Below are 24,112 nucleotides of genomic sequence, written 5' to 3' on the forward strand. Positions count from 1 at the left end.
TTCTACTTTGAATAGCTAACCTCATTAGACATGAGGGGATGAGGTAATTTCTAAATTGTCTGCTTATTGAGATCTTTCCCAGTTTTTTTGTTGGAAGATCCGTTTGGCTGGCCCTGCGGGTATGCCTGTTTTCTTCCTGGGCGTTAACCTACGGGTTGCCTTATATTTTCTTTTATCCGATTAGGATGTCTTTAATTTTGATTATGTGTTTCTTTTGGGAACTTCTGGGATCGATTTCTCTCTGGTTGCTTCTTCAGATGTTTAAGGGACACGTTAGTCCTATGTTTGTCTGTTTTACCTTCCCCTCTGAGGGAGGATTTAGGCAACTTGAGTTATGACCCCAGCTGCAGCTGGTCCTGCTGGGATTCAGATCTTCTGTCCTGTGACTTATTCAGGCACGTAGCGCCTGTTCTGCCTGTCTAGTCCGGTGGGGCGCTGAGTGCTCACATTATTATGTGTGTTTTCTTGTTTTTCTTTAGAAGTTCAGCTAAGCACTCTAAAAGGATCCGTATGGCAGGGAGAATTGTCAGTCCTTATTCAGTCTTCAATCTGGTTGATTGGTTCAGTGGAGTTCCGCTGCGTCACTCTTTGCTCCGATTTCCTCTGGGCCTAGAGTTTCTTTCCTCTCTTGGGAGGATTGGGGGCTTAGCGCCTCCTTACCGCAGTTTTGGGCAGTTTGGCCTTTTAAGGCTCTGGAATTGTCCTTGAACTGCTGTAGTTCTCTTCTTGCGACCTTTTGGACTTCGTCCGTTCCTTGGGTTCCTTAAGGGGACCTGGTTCCCTTTGGGAGTTGGTTCCTTTGTAGGGACATGAGTAGTGTGGTCTCCTTGTGCTCTGTTTAGGGTTTCTTCCCCGGTGCTGGGGGATGCTACGCATCCTTCTTTCATCTTCTCCTCTGCTTTTTTTTTTTTTTTTTGGGGTGATGTGGAGACTAGCCTTTGCTCGAGTGACTTTGTCCTCGAGGTATCCCCTTGTTCTTGGTCGTCTTGTGGCTGATTCCGCCTATGGCTCTAGTGACCTTGTTTCGGTCTTTGCTTCCTTAGCTCCTTGGAGCGTTGCACTCTGGCAAGGGGTGGTCTCATCTTTTGGTCGGGACTTGCAAGTTTTTCTCGTTGTCGATTTTGCTTTAGACATTGTATGGTTATCTCCCGGGGTCTGGTTTTTATATCAGACGGGGATTTCAGTTTCCGAGTTCTTGTTTGTTTTGGGGCTCGGACCTCTCCTCGCTCTGGTTCTTCCGATTGTTGAGGTTCTCACTCAGCGTTTCCTTTGTGGATCCCGTTGCGGGTTGTACCGGACTTTTAGGATCTAGAGCTCGTCCAGGGTTCCCTAGTTCCAGAAAACTTGGGCTGTGTCCTTTCGTTGGGCTAGTTGAACTGGTTCAGTTGGCTAGGTTTTTACTGGGTGCCGATGCCCCTTGGGCTTGCCTTTCGCCTATTGGTCGGTTTCCCTTGGTCGGCTTGCTGAAATAGTGTGATGGCTTCGCTGCTCTGCAAGCAAAAAGGGTTTGCTGGGGAACCACTGTAGCTATGACACCTTGTCTGTGTGCTAGCAAGTTAAAATCTTCAGGGGTTTCCTTCCAGGTCAGGGCGTGGGAGATGTTCTGTCGGTTCAGCTTATAGCTGTGTCGGAAGTGTAGTCCCTATCTTAGGGCTTCTCCTGTCTTCAGGAGGTTGGGACAGACGGGTTAACTTATTTCGAAGAGAGCTACGCTCTCTGGGTTGTCCTGTCCATCTGGAGAGTTGCTGGATCCGCCTTGAGTCTATATTGGGCCTTTAGCTGGATCTCTAGGTCTATGGCCTTATCGACGGTCTCCATGTGGTGTTTCGGGTTGGCATCCGAGCACTGTTGTAATGGCTGTGCCATTTTTCCTCTAATTTTTTGAGCTAGGGTTTTTCTGGTCCCCTGGTTTCAGACCTGTCGATGCTTGGGCTGGCCCGGCTGGAGGTAGGTCCTGAGATCCGTTGTTTATCTCGGATCTTGGGGGCGCATTGGTCCTTGTTAAGGTTCTGGGCTCTCCTTTTATGTTGAGACTGTTACGGCACCCCCAAGCATAAAAGGGTTAAACCGCCGTTTAGTAGATCTTCCCTTTCAGAGGCACAGCATACAGTAAATTTCCCCTCTCCCTCCCCCCAAGCACGAGTCAAAGCTCCATGGTGAGGGTCAAACAGATATCAGCAAAATGAATGTTTTATTTGAAAGCAGCACACATATTTATACACCCTGGCTTCAGGTTACAGAGGGCATTGGTTAAACAGTAAAGCAAACATATGAACAATACATCAAACCTCTAACAATTGTCTATTCACAGGTAAAACAGATTAACATATCAAGTTAATTAACTGGGAAAGAAAGTTTAATCAGACAATCTGATGTTGGGCAGTCTAGTTAACATAATCACACAAAAACACAATCAGTTTACCCAGACAGACTCCTGAGACACAATCAAATCTGAAACGTAAATAAAATACATCTTATTACAGAATATAAGAACAGTTCTTATTTGCTATAAAGTCCTTTATGCCCACTTGGTTTATAGAGTCACAATTGCTCCCACAAGGGGCAATCACACCCTGTACCCATCCTGTATTTATGGATACAGGGTGACATGGACATAAAACAGAGTTATGAAAGTACATGGGGTGTCCAGCATATAAAATTCCACATTTCCATGCAGTCTCTGGGTATCCTTAAGCCCATGTACCTCCAGCCCAAAGAATCTTCCATAATAGGCCCTCAGATCTTGGTGACTCACGTCACATATCTCCCCCTTCGGAAGGAGACTAACACAGGAGGAGACCCCAGACGGGTTGACTTCAAAGTTAGTCCATAGATCCATTCCCCCAAAGCCCGTATCCACACAGTACCCAAAACAAAGTGTCCCAAACAGAGCATCACTCACCCGGCCAACCTCCTGCTTCTCTCATAGAACATACCCACTGCTGGAGGGGAAGACTGACTGTCTCCCCTTTGCCTAAACAGCCCTGTTGCTGGGGGACAGGACCGACCGTCCCTACCCCCTCTGGTGTAAGTGCAGAGACCACGGTCCCATCTGCACGGTTGTGGGGCTTACTGTCTCCCCTGGGTATGTCAAGCTGCCGCTGGGGAGAGGGGGTAACAAGCTCCTCTCCCATACATACTTCCAGCCGCGGGGGAGGGAGACCGACTGTCTCCGCTCCCAATACCGAGTCCTGCTGCTGTCCTTCTGGCTGTGGGAACGATCCCGTCGCTTGCCACCAATTGTCACGGCACCTCCAAGCATAAAAGGGTTAAACCGCCATTTAGTAGATCTTCCCTTTCAGAGGCACAGCATACAGTAAATTTCCCCTCTCCCTCCCCCCCCCCCCCCCAAGCATGAGTCAAAGCTCCATGTTGAGGGTCAAACAGATATCAGCAAAATGAATAGTTTATTTAAAAGCAGCACACATATTTATACACCCTGGCTTCAGGTTACAGAGGGCATTGGTTTAACAGTAAAGCAAACATATGAACAATACATCAAACCTCTAACAATTGTCTATTCACAGGTAAAACAGATTAACATATCAAGTTAATTAACTGGGGAAGAAAGTTTACTCAGACAATCTGATGTTGGGCAGTCTAGTTAACATAATCACACAGGGGCACAAACAGTTTACCCAGACAGACTCCTGAGACACAATCAGATCTGAAACGTAAATAAAATACATCTTATTACAGAATAATAAGAACAGTTCTTATTAGCTATAAAGTCCTTTATGCCCACTTGGTTTATAGAGTCACAATTGCTCCCACAAGGTGCACTCACACCCTGTACCCATCCTGTATTTATGGATAAAGGGTGACATGGACATAAGACAGAGTTATGAAAGTACATGGTGTCCAGCATATAAAATTCCACATTTCCATGCAGTCTCTGGGTATCCTTAAGCCCATGTACCTCCAGCCCAAAGAATGTTCCATAACAGGCCCTCAGATCTTGGTGACTCACGTCACAGAGACCTGTAGCGGTACTCTGCTAGGGGTCTCCCTTCCTCTGTCCAAACCCAGGGATGGCCACCGGATAGTGGGACCAGAGCTTTAGTTGCTGAGACCGGGGTCAAGCCAGTGGCTCACAGGCAGGTAGCGTCCCCTCTGCCCTGCAGTTCTCTCCCAGCAGGTATCGTCCCCTCTGCCTGGCTGCTTCTATGCAGGAATAAATCCCTCTGCCTTGCTGCTTCCTTCAAGCAGGTATCGTCCCCTTTGCCTGGCTGCTACTAGGCACGAATAGATCCCTCTGCCTCGCTGCACCCTTTAGACAGGTATAATCCCCTCTGCCTGGCTTCTTCTAGGCTTGAATAGATCCCTCTGCCTCACTGAACCCTTCAGGCAGGTTACATCCCCTCTGCCTGGCTTCTTCTAGGCAAGAATAGACCACTCTGCCTTGCTCCTCCTTTCAGGCAGGTAACATCCTCTCTGCTTTCGCCAGGAAGTATTGATTCCTTTCCTTGCACGGTCTTTAAAAAGACAATTTGGTCAGAGCCCACTCTGTAGCAGGTCTCTTTTGCAGGGAAAGGTGCAGCCAGAATGCAGGGCCAGAACCTCTGCTACTGGTATACCTGAAAGAATCAGACAGGACCAACTGTTCCAGAAGGAACTACTCCTAATGCTTTATTTCACCCAGGACTATCTTTTACAAACACATTAGTAAGCTTATGGTGACACACATTCCTTAAAATATAAACATAGAAAAACATATAGGAAACAATGTAATAAGGGAATATAACTTTGCCAACAAGATGGAGGATTTAGGTAGTTCTAAACAGTAAAAATAATAACCATCTGTTTGTATTATCACCCTATGCAAATTTATGCAAATTAGTCATTCCTTCTTTTGTACCCATTTTGGTGGTGAACTTGCAACCAATAGAGGGTGCTGTTATGTTTTTGGCATAGTTCAACCAATAGATGGCGCTGTCACACATTGTCTATGTATGTGACTAAAGAACTGTCACAGTGCCCCCCCCCTTGACCAACGGTCCGGCAGACCGGACTAGATCCTGAACGGCTGTCCAGGAAAGAACATGACCAAATGCAACATAACTCAAATAAAACCAGTAATTCTCAGAATCACATCTTTCTTGACGATCCAATCGCTAGCCCCACTGTCCTCCCAACCTGGCTCAAAAATACTCCCAAACATGGAAGCATCTGGGCCCACTCCATGTGCTGGCTGGCTTTATTTTGTGCTGGGGTTTGAGTGGTGACTGGGTATGCCTCAAGTATTGATCCAGTATATGCTGCAAAGGCTGGTGTCAGCTGACCCAGGTCATTTCCTAACAACACTTCAACCGGCAGATCTTTCATGACCCCAGCCTCTATTGTATGGATTCCAGCACCCCAATCCGGTTACCCACCACTTGGGTGCATTTGATGTATTGCTCCCCCCTGCCACCCAGACAAGGACAGTGTCCCGTAACCCCTGAGCTGGTTTACCGTCCAATAGTACTAGCTTCTGGTGGTTATCCTGAGCGGCTGCTTGGATGGGGTCCACTTCATGGAGTACCCCCCATACTTCTTGAGTATCAAGGGGGTCCGCTCCTAAATCAATCAGCACATGCTGGTTCCCTTCTGTAAACAAGCTCACTGGGGCAGGTTTTCCGGTCACCAAGTGGACAGCCTCCCACTCAGGTCCTAATGGGGGCTGGGTCCATACCTGCCGGGGTTTACCTTGTGTGCAATTTATCTTGATGTGTCCTATCTGCTTGCATCCATAGCACCGGGGCCTGGAACCTCTGTTCGGGGTTGCTGGGGTTCTGTTAGTGGGAATTGACATTTGTGGAAGGGGTGGTGCTAATTTAGGAGACATGGGCTGGGGTATTTCTTGGGGAACAGATTGCTCCACCCGCCTGGTGTCCTGGTATTCATCGGCCAGGCGAGCAGCTTCCTCCACAGTTCGTGGTCTCGGACCCAGTCTCTAACCTCTGAAGATATGTAATCATAAAATTGCTCCAGAAGTAGCAGCTGCAGTGCATGGTCCAGGGTAGTTGTCTGGCACCCCTGCATCCAGGTGAATGAGGCCCGGTGCATCCGGTAGGCCCATTCCACATAAGTGTCTTGCTCCTTTTTCCGCAGATCTCTGAATGCTCTGTGGTAGGCCTCCGGGGTAATGGCATAACGGGCCAGCAGTCTTTCTTTTACCCTAGTCCAGGATATCATCATCGGGAACTGCCCGGTAAGCTTCAGCAGCTCTCCCCTTCAACTTCTCTCCCCTTCAACGTACTGGCCACAATTGTAACCCAGTCTGTGGAAACCATACCTTGCAAAGTACACTGCCTCTCAAAGTCCTGCAGGTATGTATCAATGTCCCCCTCGGCCTCGTTGAAAACTTTAAATGCAGCAAAGGGCAGCTTCTTTGTTGCCCCCCTGGCAAGAAGAGGCCCCGTTTCCTGGCCGATGCTGTATTTCGGCCATGTGGAGCCTAAACTCTCTCTCCGCCTGCTGCATGGCAGTCACATCAGCCAGAATTTTTTCAACAGTCTCCTGAGTGGGCTCAGGTCCCAAAAGGACCAATCGTGCTCTGACTTCCCGCTGAAAATCTGACTCACCAGGGGTCTCCAAGTGCGGTGGGTGGGACTTGGTCGCCTTCCATTAGATCAGCAATTAGAGTATCTTTGGATTTATTTTTGGCTGTTCTTCCTCGGGCTTCCAACAAATCCTTAAGGGTGCTTCTCTTTAGGACCCTGTACAGCTGCTCCCTCCACTATTCAGCTGCTACTCGGGAAGGATCTCCCGATGGAGATCAGATCCCTGTGGTGATTTGGACCTTCCCTGTACAGAAGGGATGATCCCACTGCTGCCACCAAATGTAGCTGTACTCCGCTAGGGGTTTCCCTTCCTCCGTCCAAACCCAGGGATGGCCACCAGATAGTGGGACCAGAGCTATAGTTGCTGAGACCGGGGTCAAGCCAGCGTCTATATCTCCCCCAGCTGGGCTGGTCTAAGTGGGCTTGCAGGCAGGTAGCGTCCCCTCTGCCCTGCAGCTCTCTCCCGGCAGGTATAGTCTGCTCTGTCTGGCTGCTTCTAGGCAGGAATAAATACCTCTGCCTTGCTGCTCCCTTCAAGCAGATATCGTCCACTTTGCCTGGCTGCTACTAGGCACACATAGATCTTTTTCTCTCTCTCTCTCTTTCTTTCTTTCTTTCTTTCTTTCTTTCTTTCTCTCTCTCTCTCTCTCTCTCTCTCTCTCTCTCTCTCTCTCTCTCTTTCGTTTTGTGTGCCCCCCTCCTCTGTGTTCTTTCTGTCTCTCATCCAGTTTTCTAATCCCTCCACCCATTATACATTTTCAGTTACTAGGCAAAAATAGATCTTTCTCTCTCTCTCTCTCTCTCTCTCTCTCTCTCTCTCTCATTTTTTTTTCTCTCTCTTTTTCTCTCTCTCTTTTTCTCTCTCTCTTTTTCTCTCTCTTTCTCTCTCTCTTTTTCTCTCTCTCTTTTTCTCTCTCTCTTTTTCTCTCTCTCTTTTTCTCTCTCTCTTTTTCTCTCTCTCTTTTTCTCTCTCTCTCTCTTTCGTTTTGTGTGCCCCCCCCTCCTCTGTGTTCTTTCTGTCTCTCATCCAATTTTCTAATCCCTCCACCCATTATACATTTTCAGTTATTTTTCGTTTCTGTTTCCAGTTCTTCTCCCCATTCTCTGCACTTCCCTCGGTTCTACCTCCTAGTGTTTCCTTTGGATCCCTGCAGGGGGCATTTCAGCCCAAGGTGAGTGTTTATAATCTGGTCAGTTTTGTGTGCAGCTCAGCAGTTAAACAATTAATTAAGAAGTGGTTCTTACTGGCACCGATTCTGTCCTTTCTGCTTCCTCTGCAGAGCACAAGTTCTGAGCTGGCCTCACGATGCTCTGTGCCCTCTTCCATGTCACACAAACCACCTCAGGTATGTACCTTTTCAGCAAGGTTAAATCTATATTGTGGGCATTATTTAGGGTCAGTGGTCCCTCATGGGGGGGGGGGGCATTATCTTGGGGAAGCGGGACCTAGGAGGGGCATTATCTTGGGGAAGTGATATTTAGGAGGGGCATTATCTTGAGGAAGCGGTACCTAGGAGGGGCATTATCTTGGGGAAGTGGTACTTAGGAGGGGCATTATCTTGGGGAAGTGATACTTAGGAGGGGCATTATCTTGGGGAAGTGATATTTAGGAGGGGCATTATCTTGAGGAAGCGGTACCTAGGAGGGGCATTATCTTGGGGAAGCGGTACTTAGGAGGGGCATTATCTTGGGGAAGTATTACTTAGGAGGGGCATTATCTTGAGGAAGTGGTACTTAGGAGGGGCATTATCTTGGGGAAGTGGTACTTAGGAGGGGCATTATCTTGGGGAAGTGGTACTTAGGAGGGGCATTATCTTGGGGAAGTGGTACCTAGGAGGGGCATTATCTTGAGGAAGCGGTACCTAGGAGGGGCATTATCTTGGGGAAGTGGTACCTAGGAGGGGCAGTTCTTGAGGAAGCGGTACCTAGGAGGGGCATTATCTTGAGGAAGCGGTACCTAGGAGGGGCATTATCTTGAGGAAGTGGTACTTAAGAGGGGCATTATCTTGGGGAAGTGGTACTTAGGAGGGGCATTATCTTGGGGAAGTGGTACCTAAGAGGGGCATTATCTTGGGGAAGTGGTACCTAAGAGGGGCATTATCTTGGGGAAGTGGTACTTAGGAGGGGCATTATCTTGGGGAAGTGGTACCTAGGAGGGGCATTTCTTGAGGAAGCGGTACCTAGGAGGGGCATTATCTTGGGGAAGTGGTACTTAGGAGGGGCATTATCTTGAGGAAGTGGTACTTAGGAGGGGCATTATCTTGAGGAAGTGGTACTTAGGAGGGGCATTATCTTGGGAAGTGTTACTTAGGAGGGGCATTATCTTGGGGAAGTTGTACCTAGGAGGGGCAGTTCTTGAGGAAGCGGTACCTAGGAGGGGCATTATCTTGAGGAAGTGGTACTTAGGAGGGGCATTATCTTGAGGAAGTGGTACTTAGGAGGGGCATTATCTTGAGGAAGCGGTACCTAGGAGGGGCATTATCTTGGGGAAGTGGTACCTAAGAGGGGCATTATCTTGGGGAAGTGGTACTTAGGAGGGGCATTATCTTGGGGAAGTGGTACCTAAGAGGGGCATTATCTTGGGGAAGTGGTACTTAGGAGGGGCATTATCTTGAGGAAGTGGTACTTAGGAGGGGCATTATCTTGGGGAAGTGGTACTTAGGAGGGGCATTATCTTGGGGAAGTGGTACCTAGGAGGGGCATTATCTTGGGGAAGTGGTACCTAGGAGGGGCATTTCTTGAGGAAGCGGTACCTAGGAGGGGCATTATCTTGGGGAAGTGGTACTTAGGAGGGGCATTATCTTGGGGAAGTGGTACTTAGGAGGGGCATTATCTTGGGGAAGTGATACCTAGGAGGGGCATTATCTTGGGGAAGTGGTACTTAAGAGGGGCATTATCTTGGGGAAGTGGTACCTAAGAGGGGCATTATCTTGGGGAAGTGGTACTTAGGAGGGGCATTTCTTGAGGAAGCGGTACCTAGGAGGGGCATTATCTTGGGGAAGTGGTACTTAGGAGGGGCATTATCTTGAGGAAGTGGTACTTAGGAGGGGCATTATCTTGAGGAAGTGGTACTTAGGAGGGGCATTATCTTGGGGAAGTGTTACTTAGGAGGGGCATTATCTTGGGGAAGTTGTACCTAGGAGGGGCAGTTCTTGAGGAAGCGGTACCTAGGAGGGGCATTATCTTGAGGAAGTGGTACTTAGGAGGGGCATTATCTTGAGGAAGCGGTACCTAGGAGGGGCATTATCTTGAGGAAGCGGTACCTAGGAGGGGCATTATCTTGGGGAAGTGGTACTTAGGAGGGGCATTATCTTGGAAGTGGTACCTAAGAGGGGCATTATCTTGGGGAAGTGTTACTTAGGAGGGGCATTATCTTGGGGAAGTGGTACCTAGGAGGGGCATTATTTTGGGGAAGTGGTACCTAGGAGGGGCATTATCTTGGAAGTGGTACCTAAGAGGGGCATTATCTTGGGGAAGTGTTACTTAGGAGGGGCATTATCTTGGGGAAGTTGTACCTAGGAGGGGCATTTCTTGAGGAAGCGGTACCTAGGAGGGGCATTATCTTGGGGAAGTGGTACTTAGGAGGGGCATTATCTTGGGGAAGTGATACCTAGGAGGGGCATTATCTTGGGGAAGTGGTACTTAGGAGGGGCATTTCTTGAGGAAGCGGTACTTAGGAGGGGCATTATCTTGGGGAAGTGGTACTTAGGAGGGGCATTATCTTGGGGAAGTGGTACCTAGGAGGGGCATTATCTTGGGGAAGTGGTACCTAGGAGGGGCATTATCTTGGAAGTTGTACCTAGAAGGGGCATTTCTTGAGGAAGCCGTACCTAGGAGGGGCATTATCTTGAGGAAGTGGTACTTAGGAGGGGCATTATCTTGAGGAAGTGGTACTTAGGAGGGGCATTATCTTGAGGAAGTGGTACTTAGGAGGGGCATTATCTTGAGGAAGTGGTACTTAGGAGGGGCATTATCTTGAGGAAGTGGTACTTAGGAGGGGCATTATCTTGAGGAAGTGGTACTTAGGAGGGGCATTATCTTGAGGAAGTGGTACTTAGGAGGGGCATTATCTTGAGGAAGTGGTACTTAGGAGGGGCATTATCTTGAGGAAGTGGTTCTTAGGAGGGGCATTATCTTCGGGAAGCGGTACCTAGGAGGGGCATTATCTTGGGGAAGCGGTGCCTAGGAGGGGCATTATCTTGGGGAAGCGGTGCCTAGGAGGGGCATTATCTTGAGGAAGCGGTACCTAGGAGGGGCATTATCTTGGGGAAGCAGTACCTAGGAGGGGCATTATCTTGGGGAAGCGGTACCTAGGAGGGGCATTATCTTGGGGAAGCGGTACCTAGGAGGGGCATTATCTTGGGGAAGCGGTACCTAGGAGGGGCATTATCTTGGGGAAGCGGTACCTAGGAGGGGCATTATCTTGGGGAAGCGGTACCTAGGAGGGGCATTATCTTGGGGAGGCGGTACCTAGGAGGGGCATTATCTTGGGGAAGCGGTACCTAGGAGGGGCATTATCTTGGGGTACATTGCAATTTTAACACTATGCTTTCTTTTTAGCTCACAGAGCAGTTACGGCCCAGGGTGAGTCACAATGTGTATTGTATGCCATTCTGTGTGTGTATATGGCGTATGGTGTTTGCTATAAAATCTCATGACCTGCAGCGTTTACACTGAGATATATTTTACACTCAGAAGAATATACATTATCTTAAACTTCTTTCATAAAATGGGGAGAGTCTCCAATCCCTCACATGTGTGATTAAACTCCAGTCCACTAGGAGGAGGCAAAACACACAATATAGGTTTTAATCCCTCCCACTTTTCCTATTCCCCCTCCAGCAAGGAGCGAGTTGAAATTTGCTGTTCAACCATCAGGGAGGAAAAAGAAGTTCCCTAGTGATGTTAGAGGTTTCTCTAATTCTCCAATGGCCGGAAGCCCACAACTGTCTTCTTTCCGCGATTTACATCCCGTGTGTGGAGAACTGGGAAGTGGACTTCCTCATCAGACAATCCTTTCACCTGGGGGAATGGTCTCTCCACCCAGAGGTGTTTGCAGAGATTACTCTCAGATAGGGGGTGCCAGAGATCGACCTCATGGCTTCTCGTCTCAATGCCAAACTACACAGGTACAGGTCGAGATCGAGGGATCCTTAAGCGGAGTTAGTAGACGCATTAGAGGTTCCATGGAGGTTCAGACTCATATCTTTTTTTCCCTTCATTGGCTCTTCTCCCTTTTGTAGTGGCTCGCATCAAGTAGGAGCAAGCTCCGGCAATTCTAATAGCACCAGCCTGGCCTTGCAGGACCTGGTTTGCAGGTCTGGTGAGAATGTCCTTGTTCCCTCATTGGAGGTTACCTTATCTGAAAGACCTTCAAATACAGGGGCCATTCCTACATCAAAATCTAGATTCTCTGAGGCTGACTGTGTGGAAATTGAACGTTTAGTCTTATCCAAAAGAGGGTTTTCTGATCGTATCATAGACACTCTGATTCAGGCTTGTAAGCCGGTCACTCAGCGCATTTACTATAAGGTATGGCGGACTTACCTCCACTGGTGTGAGGAACATAGTTTTTCATGGCACAAGGTGAAGGTTATGTCAGTATATGGCCGGGTTATAATACAATATATTTAATAATTATTCTTTAAAATAAACCCCCAATAAAAATGCATATACCAAACAATAAAATTAATGTAAATTCCTAAATTCTTTATATTAGTTAAAAATTTATAGACACATTGAATTTTATTCATAGAAAACCAGATATGAATCAACCCATACACATTTAAACTGTTATAATATGCTATGCAAAGATCATAAAAATTACCTTATTCACAATAGTCTCTCAAATCAGAGTTGCATTTAAATATCACAATGAGATACCAGGGTAGGGTTCACTAACTTTAACAGTGCTTAGTTAAACAATAGAACAATATGTTTTAACAGTCGATTTCTATGCCAAGTTACTCAAAATGAAATAAATTCTTTAGCAGCAATAAGGTAAATTCTAAAATATATTTATATGGTTACAGTTATAAATTACTTGGCAAACAAAAGATTAGTTTTAAACCACACAGAATTATGAATGCAAGCTAAAATACAAAAGTACATTTTAAATCTGTTAACTGCAGTTTGATTGTAGTAATAATGAATGTATTTGCTTAAAAATATCAAATTATAGAGTGCATACATTACCAACATGAGCCAATTTGATATTTCAATCTTTTTCAAGTATGTTCAGATCACCTCATATGAAGAAAAGTTATTTGCACAGATCAAGAAGTTAGTCTCAATTCCTTGCCTAAGTGATTGTGTCCCCAAGTATGGCAGCCAGTTATCAATCACCAGTTTCAGCAGACAAAAGACCAAATACCTCTCTTCCTTGCATTCAGCTTTTCTTATATCTAATCATTGGTGATCTGTTTTTGGTTACGCCCACGGTGCTTGTCTTTTCGGATTGGCCCTTCGGATGCTTAGCATTGATTGGTTATCTGAGAAACGCCTCCCTGATTGGCTCTTCATGTGTTCTAATAGACAATTTATTTGGCTGTCATACCATTTCTAATCCCCTAGGGGACAGCAGACAACCATAAATATAGTCTTACCATTCATTTTTGCTACATTCCAAATATACCCTTATATTGTTATTTCAACTACCATAACTTTTTGCATTAATACATTTCTCTTGTCCGCATCAGTATTTCATTTAGCATAACAGAAAATGTATAATTTGACACCAAACCCCAGTATTTTATCAATTTCTATGTTAAAATAGAAAATATCCACACATATGTGTTTATGACTACTATTCATGGGACGTCTTGTCTGAAAAACAAAGAAACTATTTTGAAATTAGTCTAACACTTATACATTTATTATATAGATACTTATTTAGAGATCTCATCTCCACATCAGTTCTTCCTGTAATTTTCTCTAGATTTCTGGAAAACAGAGAAAAATGTGTTTATCTTGAAATCAATGGGTCAGTATTTGTATATACCAATGTAGTTATTCAATACAGCAAATATTTATTTAATATAGTATGTCCCAGATCAATACATATATACATGTGTTATTTGAGTAATTTAAATAGATTTGAAAATTATAGACAAATCAGTTATATGACTTTTTAAGTATACATTCTGCTATTTAATCTAAGTTTTTACCAGTCTGAAAAGTGGGATATTTTGTGTTTTGTAACTTAGCAGGGACAATTTAGTACTTAGATGAGGACAGCTGGATCCCCTGAACATGTTTGTAGATTTAACCATTCCCACAGACGGGCCGTCTATAACTTCACAGGGATCCTGTGAGTTCATTACTCATCTTGGGCAGGAAGCCCATATCTGGACATACACTTCTGAGGCTCCATCATGCTAATATTACTTTGAAGTAATTTGTCTTTCTTTGAAATGACTACCTGAGCTGATTAGGCAAAATCTTCCATTCCTTTGTTCTCATTTGGATGTATTGTAACCAGGAAGAAGGGGGGTGTCTCACCCAGCCAAGACCATCTCATACTACATTGGATTTTTAGCTACAAAATGAAATATCAAATATCTGATATATTTGTAGCTTATTTAATGTTATTTACAGGTACCCTGACAGTTACTAGGATTTTGTCTTTTCTCCAAGATGGATTGGAGAAGTGTCTATCTGCCAGCTCTCTGAAGGGTCAGATCTCAGCCTTATCGATTTTACTGCACAAGAGATTAGCAGATCTTTCGGACGTTCATCCTTTTATTAAGGCTCTGACTAGAATCAGACCGGTTTTCAAACCTGTTGCTCCGCCTTGGACCCTCAACCTTGTTCTTCATGTTCATGCATTCTGTTAACATTAAGCTGTTGACCCAGGAAGTTTTGTTTTTGTTGGCCAATACCTCTTTTTGCAGTCTGAGTTTTCTTACAGTGTGATCCCCCTTACCTTGTCTTTAAGGTGGTTTTACATACAAAGTTAGGGTTCCTGCGTAAGGTGGTCTCAGATCGTAACATCAATCAGAAGATTGTTGTTCCTTCCTTTTGCCCCAACCCTTCTTCCGCAAATGAATGTTTGCTCCACAATCCGGATTTTGTTCGTGCTTTAAAATTCTACCTTCACGCTACTAAGGACTACAGACAATCTTCATGTTTGTCTGTTTTGTACGCGGGAAGACGCAATGGCCTGAAGGCCATTGTTACTTCTTTATCTTTGTAGTTGAGGAGTGTCATCCGCTTAGCTTATGAGAAAGCAGAGCAACAGCCTCCTGAGAGGATAACGGCTCATTCCACTAGGGCAGTTGCTTTCTCCTGGGCTTTTAAGAAAGAAGCCTCTATGGATCAGATTTGTAAGGCGGCTACCTGGTCCTCTTTGCATACCTTTTCTAAGTTCTATAAATTCAATGTGTTTGCTTTGGCTGAAGCAGCTTTTGGGAGAAAGGTGTTACAGGCTGTGGTGCCCTCAGATTAGGGTTTGACTTTTCTTTTGCCCACCCGTTTATTCATTGAGTGTCCTCTGGTGCTTGGGTATTGGTTCCCAACAGTAATCAATGACGTTGTGGACTCTCCCTGCCTTTGGAAAGAAAACTTACCAGATAATTTTTTTTAGGTGGCTTCCCTGTTTTTTTTTTCTTCTTGCACCTCTATACCCTAATGCTTATCTTGCTTTTCCTTGTTCCCTTGGCCGAATGACTGGGGGGATAAGGGAAATGGGAGGGATATTTATAGCCTTTGGCTGGGGTGTCTTTGCCTCCTCCTGGTGGCCAGGTGTTGATATTCCCAACAGTAATGAATGAAGTCTTGGACTCTCCCTGCCAGGAAAGAGAGGAATTTTTCTGGTAAGCATAAATTTTGTTTTATTCGTATCCAAGGAATATCTCGCCGAACCATTTTTTAATTTGGTTCTGAGGAAGCGCATGTACGCATGCGCGAAACGCGTCAGGAGCTGTACTTATCTGACCCCCCCTACCTGAATGAATAAATCCTTGACTTGTACTGGTGATTTTGCTCCGGTTCTCCTTTTACTTCAAGCCTGTACTTATATAGCTTATTCCCTAATTTAGGCTGCTTCATTATTTTCTGCAGCACATATTTGTTGAAATACTGCATGGTGGACCTAGTCAAATCCTTCTGCCCTATCTCTTTTTTAGAGAGTTGAAGTGTGTATATTGCCTCCTTAGGTGATTTATTTCATGGTATTGCTCTACTTTGTAGTCTCTCTCCTCCTGGAGTTTGCTTTATCACAACTCCTTCAGTGCATTATGTTTCTCACTTACCTCTGGTGGCTTACTTATGAAACAGGAGTGGAATATCTGGTGTCAATTGTTATCCTTTTTACAAGCATCCAGATATTTCCTTGTTACGGGTAGCCATTTAAATATTTAGTATTCTGTCTCTAGGTTAGACAACACTTTCTCCCTAACTCAACACTACTTTCCCTCTGGGAGAGAGATCTTTTTTTCAGGTCCCTAGTAATGTGAGATTAGAGGGACATCTGAGAGAGACCTTCTTCGGGGAGACTTGTACTACTGTGGTGACTGATTTTGGTAGAATTCCCTTTGGAGGATATCCAAGAACGCATTTAGGCCCTACAAACCATTCCCTCATTTTTGAAGCCATTATTCAAATCATCAGTCTCAATTATTTCTGGTTTTGCTGTGCTAACCAGAAGGGCTCTCTGGCTAAAGTTTTTGTCAGTGGACATGGTTTCCAAGTCTAGATTCCTATCCTTGGCCTTTAAGGGAAGATCCTTATTTGGGCCGGTCCCAGATTCCTCTTTTCTTCTGTCACTGGCAGTAAAGGGTGCCTTTTCTACCTCAAAATAAGATATCTAGAACTAAGGGTGTTCTATGTGGGGGTGCACAAAGATAGATCTGATGGTTTCCCATCTCAATGCAAAACTGCCAAGATACTGGTCGAGATTGAGAGATCATCAAGCGGAATTGGTGGAGGCTTAGCAGTTCCTTGGCAATTCAATCTAGTGTATATTTTTTTTTTCCTCCAATTCTTCTTTGAGTTATAGCTCAAGTCAATCTGGAGGAAATTCCAGCAATTCTGGTAGCTCCTGTGTAGCCACACAGGACTTGGAGGAGAAGATGGCATTCTCACCGGACCTTCTAGCTCAGGGTTCATTCCATCAAAATCTAGATTCTCTGAAACACCAAGTCTTGTTTGAGAGGATTCTCTGAGGCGGTGATTGATTCTCTGATTCAGGCTAGACGTATTTACTACTAAATGTGTACGGTTTATCTGTCTTGGTGTAAGGCCTGTGGGTTCCCTTGGCATAAGGGGAAAGATTCCATGTATCCTTCAGTTTCTACAGGATGGTTCAGAGAAATGAACCTGTCTGCTAGTTCTCTTAAAGGGACACCAAACCCAATTTTTTTCTTTCATGATTCAGATAGAGCAACTTTCTAATTTAGTACTATTATCAATTTTTCTTCTTTTTCTTGCTTTCTTTATTTGAAAAAGAATTCATCTAAGCTAAGGAGCCAGCCAATGTTTGGTTCAGAAGCCTGGACAGCACTCGTTTATTGGTGCTGTCCAATCGGCAAGGACAACCCAGGTTGTGAACCAAAAATGGGCCGGCTTCTAAACTTACATTCTTGCTTTTCAAATAAAGATTTGGGTTCAGGGTCCCTTTAAGGAGAGGCTGTTAGATAATCTAGATGTAGTTAGAGCTTTGAAGTACTATCTTCATGCTACCAAGGAGTTTTTGGAATTTCTTCTCCTTGTTAATCCTGCATTCTGGTAAGCACAAAGGTCAGAAAGCTGCAGGTGTTATCCTTTCCTTCTGGCTCAGAAGTTTGATTCCCATGGCGTATATAGAAGCGGGTCAGCAGTATCCTTCACGGATTAAGTCACTTCTACATGTGCAGTGTTTTATTCCTGGGACTTAAAGTATGAGGCTTTGGTTGAACAGCTCGGCAAGGCTTCTACTTGGTCCTCATTGCATACATTCACAAAATTTTTCAGATTTGATGTTTTTTTGCCTCAGCAGAAGAGTCTCTTGTGATTGTTTATTGAACTTAACACTTGTTTAAAACCTATACCTGGCATTTTTATATACCATTTATATATAGCCTTGGAACATATTTGATACACTGCATATATAAGGGGCTCTCTTTTGGGTTAATCCTCCTAGGTGTTATTATGTAGAATTGTAAAACATCTGATTTTTAAAAAAAAAATTATGTACCTTTGTTTGCTCGCGGATGCACTTTTTTTTTACTTTTAAATTGACATTTGTTTGGATGCCTCCAGCTATAACTGTGATCCCAGGAGGGGGGAGATATTGTATACTCATTCCCCTCTTACTTGTTTGTCATACCTGCCTTAATGTTTTTATGCTTTCAGAACAATCTAATGCTGCCGTTGCTTCCAAAGGTATAATTGCTCTATTTGTTCATTACAGGAAGGTCCAGCTCAAATCGCTCCTGGCATGAAAAAGTTTATTAAATCAAGTAATTGTAAAAGTTCAGTACAAGATATGCTTTCTACTGTTAGCAATATTCCTATCTCATGAGGCTAGTGATTTTTCAGGGGCCTGTTTCTGATCCTGAGCCTGTTTTTTCATCCTTTTTATTTAAGATTTATCAATTTTTTTCTTCATTAACCCTTTGAGTGCTAAGCACTTTCCTCCCTGGGTGCTAAGATTTTTTAATGCGTTTTTTTTTTAATTTTTTTTAACTTTTTTTTTTTTCCAGACCACCAAGACGTAAACTGTTGGAAAGGTTAGGCGATTACCTTTCCAATGGTGGGTCTTGGGGGTCTGAAGCTGCTTAGATGCCCGAGATACAGGCTTCTAAGCAGCATGCCCCTGCTCCTATACTTAACATTGTTAAGTATAAATAAAGTTGCACGGTGACGTCATCACGATATTACGCGTGATGTCACCACGCAAAACGGGAATCCCTAGCGATGCCTGTCACTCTTCAGGCACGATCGCCGGGGTAGGATTGGGTGGGAGCCCCCAGATCTCCCTCAAGGTGGGAGAGTGTTAGTGACGGCTCTGATTAGCACCAGAGTGGGAAACTGTGACGGCTCAGAGCCGTCATTAGCACTCAAGGGGTTAAAGGAGGTTTTGCTTATTTTGTAAATTAAAGATGTTTCTGTAGAGGGGTCTACCAGTCATTTAGATTCTTACTATAAACCTACTAAGGTTTTTCCAGTGGCTGATGCTTTGGCTGGGATTATTTAAGAGTAGTTCATTTAATCCTTCTCCAATGTTTAAAAAGATGTATCCTCTTCCAGCTTCTAATATTGAGCTTTTGGGAAGCTGTCCCTAAGGTGGATGGTGCCATTTCTAGTTTGGCTAAACGTACTAACATCCCTCTGGAGGGAAAGCACTTTGGATAAGAAACTTGAATCATTTCATAGAATAGCCTATTTATAGGCAGGTTATCTTTTCAGACTTGCTATTGCTGATGTTTCTGCTACTGCTGCTTCCATTTGGTTGGATAGTCTTTCTTATCGTCTTTCTGACGCTGAATATTTTCTTAATCTTTTAGGTTTGCTTAAAAGTGTTAATTCCTTTATTGCAGATGCTATTTTGGATATCATTAGGGTTAGTGCTAAGAGAATGTCCTTGTCTGTCCTTTCTGACTGGCCTTATGGTTAAAATCATGGTCTGCTGATGCAGTTTCTAAGTCCTAACTCTTGACTATTTATTTTCTAGGAAGGAAATTGTTTAAGGCGGATCTAGATTCCAATATTTCCACCGTTACTGGTTGTATGGGAGCTCTTCTTCCCCAAGATAAGAAATCAAGGGGTACATTTTCAAAGTAAGGTGCAAAAATCTGATACTTCCACAGCTAAGCAAGGTTCCTCAAGTTGTAAACAAAACTAATTGGAATAGGCCTAAGCAGGCCAACAAGTCTACTCCTGCTCCCAAGTCTGCATTAAGGTACGGCCCCAATCCAGATGATCTGGTAGGGGGCAGGTTTTTTTTTTTGTCTTTCAGGATGCATGGTTTTATGGTAAGACCTCCCAGAGGAAGGTTTGTTTTGTCAAATGTTCTGAAGAATCCTTTAAAAGCTTGTGCTTTTCTTCAATCCGTCCTGGAGCTGGAATCCATGGGTGTGATAGCTCCTGTTCCTCTGTGGGAACAGGGAAAGGGATTTTATTCAAATCTCTATTGATCCCAAAAATAAAGTAATGTTCAGACCAGTTTTGGATTAAAGGCTCTGAACAAGTTTGTCAGATTTGCAGCTTTCAAAATGGAGACTATTCAATTCTGCCTTTTATTCAGCAAGGGCATTTTATGTCCAAAATAGATTTAAAGGATGCTTACATCCATATTCTGATTCACAAGGATCACTTTTAGTTTCTGAGGATTGTTTTTCTAGGCAAGCATTTTCACTTTTGTTGATCTAGCGTTTGGTCTGGCTACAGCTCCAAGGATCTTCACAAAGGTTCTGGGGGCTTTTTTGTCTATTAGAGGTCTGAGAATTGCTGTGTTTCATTACCTGGATGATATCTTTGTACTAGCTCCATCTTTATATTTAGCAGAATCTCACACCAACAGACTTGTTGTTTCTTCATCATCATGGTTGGAGGATCAGTTTGCTAAAGAGTTTATTTCCCCAGGCAAAAGTTACTTTTCAGATTGATTCAGTCTCCTTGAGACATTCTTTAACAGATCAAAGAAGGTTAAAGTTGGTTTTGGCCTTTAAAAATCGCCAGTATCCCACTGTTGCTCTTTGTATGGAGGTTCTAGGTCGCATGATTGCAGCATTGGATGCTATTCCATTTGCTCTTCATTTGAGACCCCTTTAGCTTTGTATGCTTTAATAGTGGTGCAAAGATCATACTTTTGTTGTCTATTAGGATTTTTCTAGATTGAAAACAAAGATTGTCCAGGATCACAAGGTTATTTTGCAGGGGGCTTCTTTTGCTCATCCTATCTGGTCTGTAATCCATTAGTCTTTCAGGATGGGGAGCTGTTTGCTGGTCTCTTACAGTGCAGGGAGTTTAGGCTTCTTGGGAGGCAAGGTGGCCTATAAAATTTTCAGAGCTCTTCAAGCTTGGGCCTTACTGAGGGGAGAATCTTTTCACCAGTTTGTCAGACAATGTCACAGCCGTGGTTTCTCAACCATCAAGGGGGGACTCGCATTCCTTTAGCCATGAGGAAAGTTTCTCAAATTCTCTTTTGGGTAGACACCAATCGCTGTCTTATTTTAGCAGTCCACATTCCAGGGGTGTTAAATTGAGAAGTAGATTTTCTCAGTCGTCCGTTACTTCATCCAGGGGATTGGTCTATTCATTTTGAAGTGTTCATTCAAATTGTAGATCTTTTGAGGTCTTCCAGAAGTAGATCTTATGGCCTGTCGTCTGAACCACAAACTTCCCAGGTACTTTGCAAGGTCTAGGGGTCCTCAGGCAGAGTTTGTGGATGCTCTGATAGCTTTCAGCTGTCCTATGTGTTTTCTCCTCTGGTACTTCTTTCCAGAGTAATTTTCAAGATCAGGCAGGAGAATTCATCAATGATTCTAACTGCTGGTCCAGCAGAGTTTAGTTTGTGGATCTGGTTCAGGCTCACTGGTCTCTTCCTTCTTCTTTGCCAAGGTCCATTTTTCCATCAGGATCTGAAATCTATACACTTGATGGCATGGAGATTGAACAGTTAGTTCTTAGGCATAGGGGTTTCTCTGAGTCTGTGATTAAAACCCTGATTAAGGTTCGAAAGCCAGTTACCTGGAAAATGTATTATAAAGTTTGGAAAACTTTTATTTCTTTTATGTAATTGGCAAGAGTCCATGAGCTAGTGACATATGGGATATACATTCCTACCAGGAGGGGCAAAGTTTCCCAAACCTCAAAATGCCTATAAATACACCTCCCACCACACCCACAACTCAGTTTTACAAGCTTTGACTCCTATGGAAGTGATGAAGTAAGTTTGTGCTTGAATTTTCTTCTGTGATAAGTGCTTCTAAGCATATTGAAGCCCAATTCCTCTCAGAGTACAGTGTTTGTCAGAGGGATGTGAAGAGAGTATCGCCTATTGATTTCTATGGTTTCTCTCACGGGAAATCTTTTCAAGGTTTCTCTGTTATTGGTCGTAGGGATTCATCTCCTACCTCCCTTTTCAGATCGACTATATACTCTTATATCATTACCTCTGCTGATAGTTTGGCTGTCTGCTATACGAGGATGGGTGTCCTTCGGTAAGTATGTATGACTGTTAAGGCACTCTTAACTATGTTTGGCGCTTTATGAATTTAAAGTTTTTTAAATATATGTATTTACTATATTTGCCATGAGTCAGGTCTATGTATATTTCCCTTTGCAGTCTAACAGTTTCAGTATGGGAATCGTGTTTTAGGAATTTATTTTCTTACCTGGGGTATATTCTTCTTTTCCAATTTGACTTGTTTTCTTTTACAAGATATGACGAGTCCACGGATTTCATTCTTGTGGGATTTATCCTCCTGCTAACAGGAAGTGGCAAAGAGCACCACAGCAGAGCTGTATATATAGCTCCTCCCTTCCCTCCCCCCACAGTCATTCTCTTTGCCTGTGTTAGTAATAGGAAGAGGTAAAGTGAGGTGTTGGTTTAGATTCTTCAATCAAGAAGTTATTTTATTTTAAAATGGTGCCAGTGAGTACTATTTTCTTCAGGGAGAAATCGTCAGTCTATTGCTTCCCAAGAGGAATGGAGACATTATATCTTTCTGCCCTGATGTTGATGATCTTAGCAAACGTTATCTAAGATCCATTCTTGTTCCCACAGAGCTTCTGAAGGTAGTGTAAGAAAAATCTTCAGTGTGGAGAACAGTGTCATGCTACAAGCAGCATTGAGGTATGTTCAGCCCTTTACTTCTGGGGAGACTTGATATATCAGAACAGGCTGACATTATTCCCTACCAGGGAAGGGGTAATCAGTAGGCACTATGTTTTATGGTGGAACTTGAATTACCTTGTTTTATCTTGATGCTATAATTTTATATGTGAGTCTATATGGGCTAGACACTGGGAGATGCGGTTGTGGTCTAAGGACTGTCCTATTATTTGTTTATAATTGGCCTGAGATGGCTGTTTATTGCAATCGTTAAGTTTTACTGTACTCATGGTTAGTGGGCCACATGGCTTTTCACTTTGCTGGGGATAGACATTTTATTTTTCTTCCCATGCGGTTGTTGCGACGGCTAGTGCAACGCCCATGGTGGGCGGGCCTAATTTGTGCGCTCAGACGCGCAGCTTTTCTTCAGTATAAGGCAGCAAAGCCCTAGCTCCGGTGGGGCCCAAGTTAAATTTGCAATCGACGGATCGTCATTTTCACAGAATTTGAGTACCCTGGGGGCAGGTAGGCGCCACAGCAGAGCTGTGGCGAGGTGCAGGGGCTTAGATTGTTTAAAAAGTTGTTATATCTAATAAAGGTGCTATAAAATGTTACATAGCATTTTCTAACAAGCCATGCAATACTATTTAGCTAATTTGAGCTTATTAGGATATTTTTTTTATTGCTGCAAAAAATCGTTTTTGTGAGATGCAGAAAAATTGTTGCACTTTTATTATTTAAAGGCGCAGTACACTTTTACCTGAAATTTTTTTTGAATTTGTATTTTGACTTCAGAGGTCAATAAATAAGGTTAAGAACGACTATTGTTGCTATTGCTAGTCTGTTTCAAATGTCTGAACTTGAGGAAACTCCTTGTTCTATGTGTTTAGATGCCATTGTGGAACCCCCTCTTACTTTGTGTCCCTCATGTACTGAAAGGGCCTTACAATGTAAAAAGCATATTTCTTCTATAAGATACGAGTCCACGAATTCATCCTTTACTTATGGGATATTATCCTCTTGCTAACAGGAAGTGGCAAAGAGCACCACAGCAGAGCTGTCTATATAGCTCCTCCCTTAGCTCCACCCCCCAGTCATTCTCTTTGCCTACTCTAAGTACTAGGAAGGGTAAAGTGAAAGAGGTGATAAAATGTTAGTTTTTATTTTCTTCAAGCAAGAATTTTTTATTTTAAATGGTACCGGTGTGTACTATTTACTCTCAGGAAGCAGATGGATGAAGACTTCTGCCTGGAGGCTGATGATCTTAGCATTTGTCACTAAGATCCAGAGCAGTTCCCACAGAATGGCTGAGGAGTACAAGAAACTTTAGTGTGAGGAACGTTTTCATGCTATATAGCAGAGAGGTATGTTCAGTCATTTTTTTCTGGAGAGACTGTGGTATTTCAGAATGTCTGACAGTATCCCCATGAGGGTAAGGGTAAGCAGTAATCCTAAGAGAAGAAGGGTATTGCTTAGCTTGCATATAGGGGCTCATAAAAAATGGTTGACACTGAGTTTGAATGTTTGTGGGCAAATGTTTATTGAGCTGGGAGTGCTGATAATGTTTTTGAGGCTTTATTGGAGGGTACACTTGGCTTCCTTTTTGGGTAAAAGAACCCACATGGCTAGTTTCAGACGCTCTGGTGCGGTTCATTTGGGCTGCAAAACATCGAGTGAGATGGGCGGGGCCTGTTTTCGTGCCTCAGTTGGGCACTTGTATTTGCAGAGCAAGCAGCAAGCTCCAACTCCGGTGGGCCCTTGTGGAAGTGTTGGGCCAAATCGAAGCTTTAACCCCGTTTTTCAAACCCGC

At 43.9% G+C, this 24,112-nt stretch overlaps 1 protein-coding gene across 3 annotated transcripts in view; it reads left to right on the plus strand.

Moving 5' to 3' along the window:
- Window positions 1–24,112, plus strand: part of FBRS (fibrosin) — a 222,949-nt gene that overhangs the window by 103,934 nt on the left and 94,903 nt on the right. For all 3 annotated transcript variants that reach the window (XM_053694395.1, XM_053694393.1, XM_053694394.1), the window contains exons 9-11: window positions 7,634–7,717; window positions 7,826–7,891; window positions 11,106–11,129. In XM_053694395.1, the coding sequence (XP_053550370.1) occupies window positions 7,634–7,717; window positions 7,826–7,891; window positions 11,106–11,129 (174 nt within the window). The remainder of the gene's footprint in view (window positions 1–7,633; window positions 7,718–7,825; window positions 7,892–11,105; window positions 11,130–24,112) is intronic.

The sequence above is a fragment of the Bombina bombina genome, chromosome 11 (assembly GCF_027579735.1).
Source record: "Bombina bombina isolate aBomBom1 chromosome 11, aBomBom1.pri, whole genome shotgun sequence".
Taxonomy (NCBI): domain Eukaryota; kingdom Metazoa; phylum Chordata; class Amphibia; order Anura; family Bombinatoridae; genus Bombina; species Bombina bombina.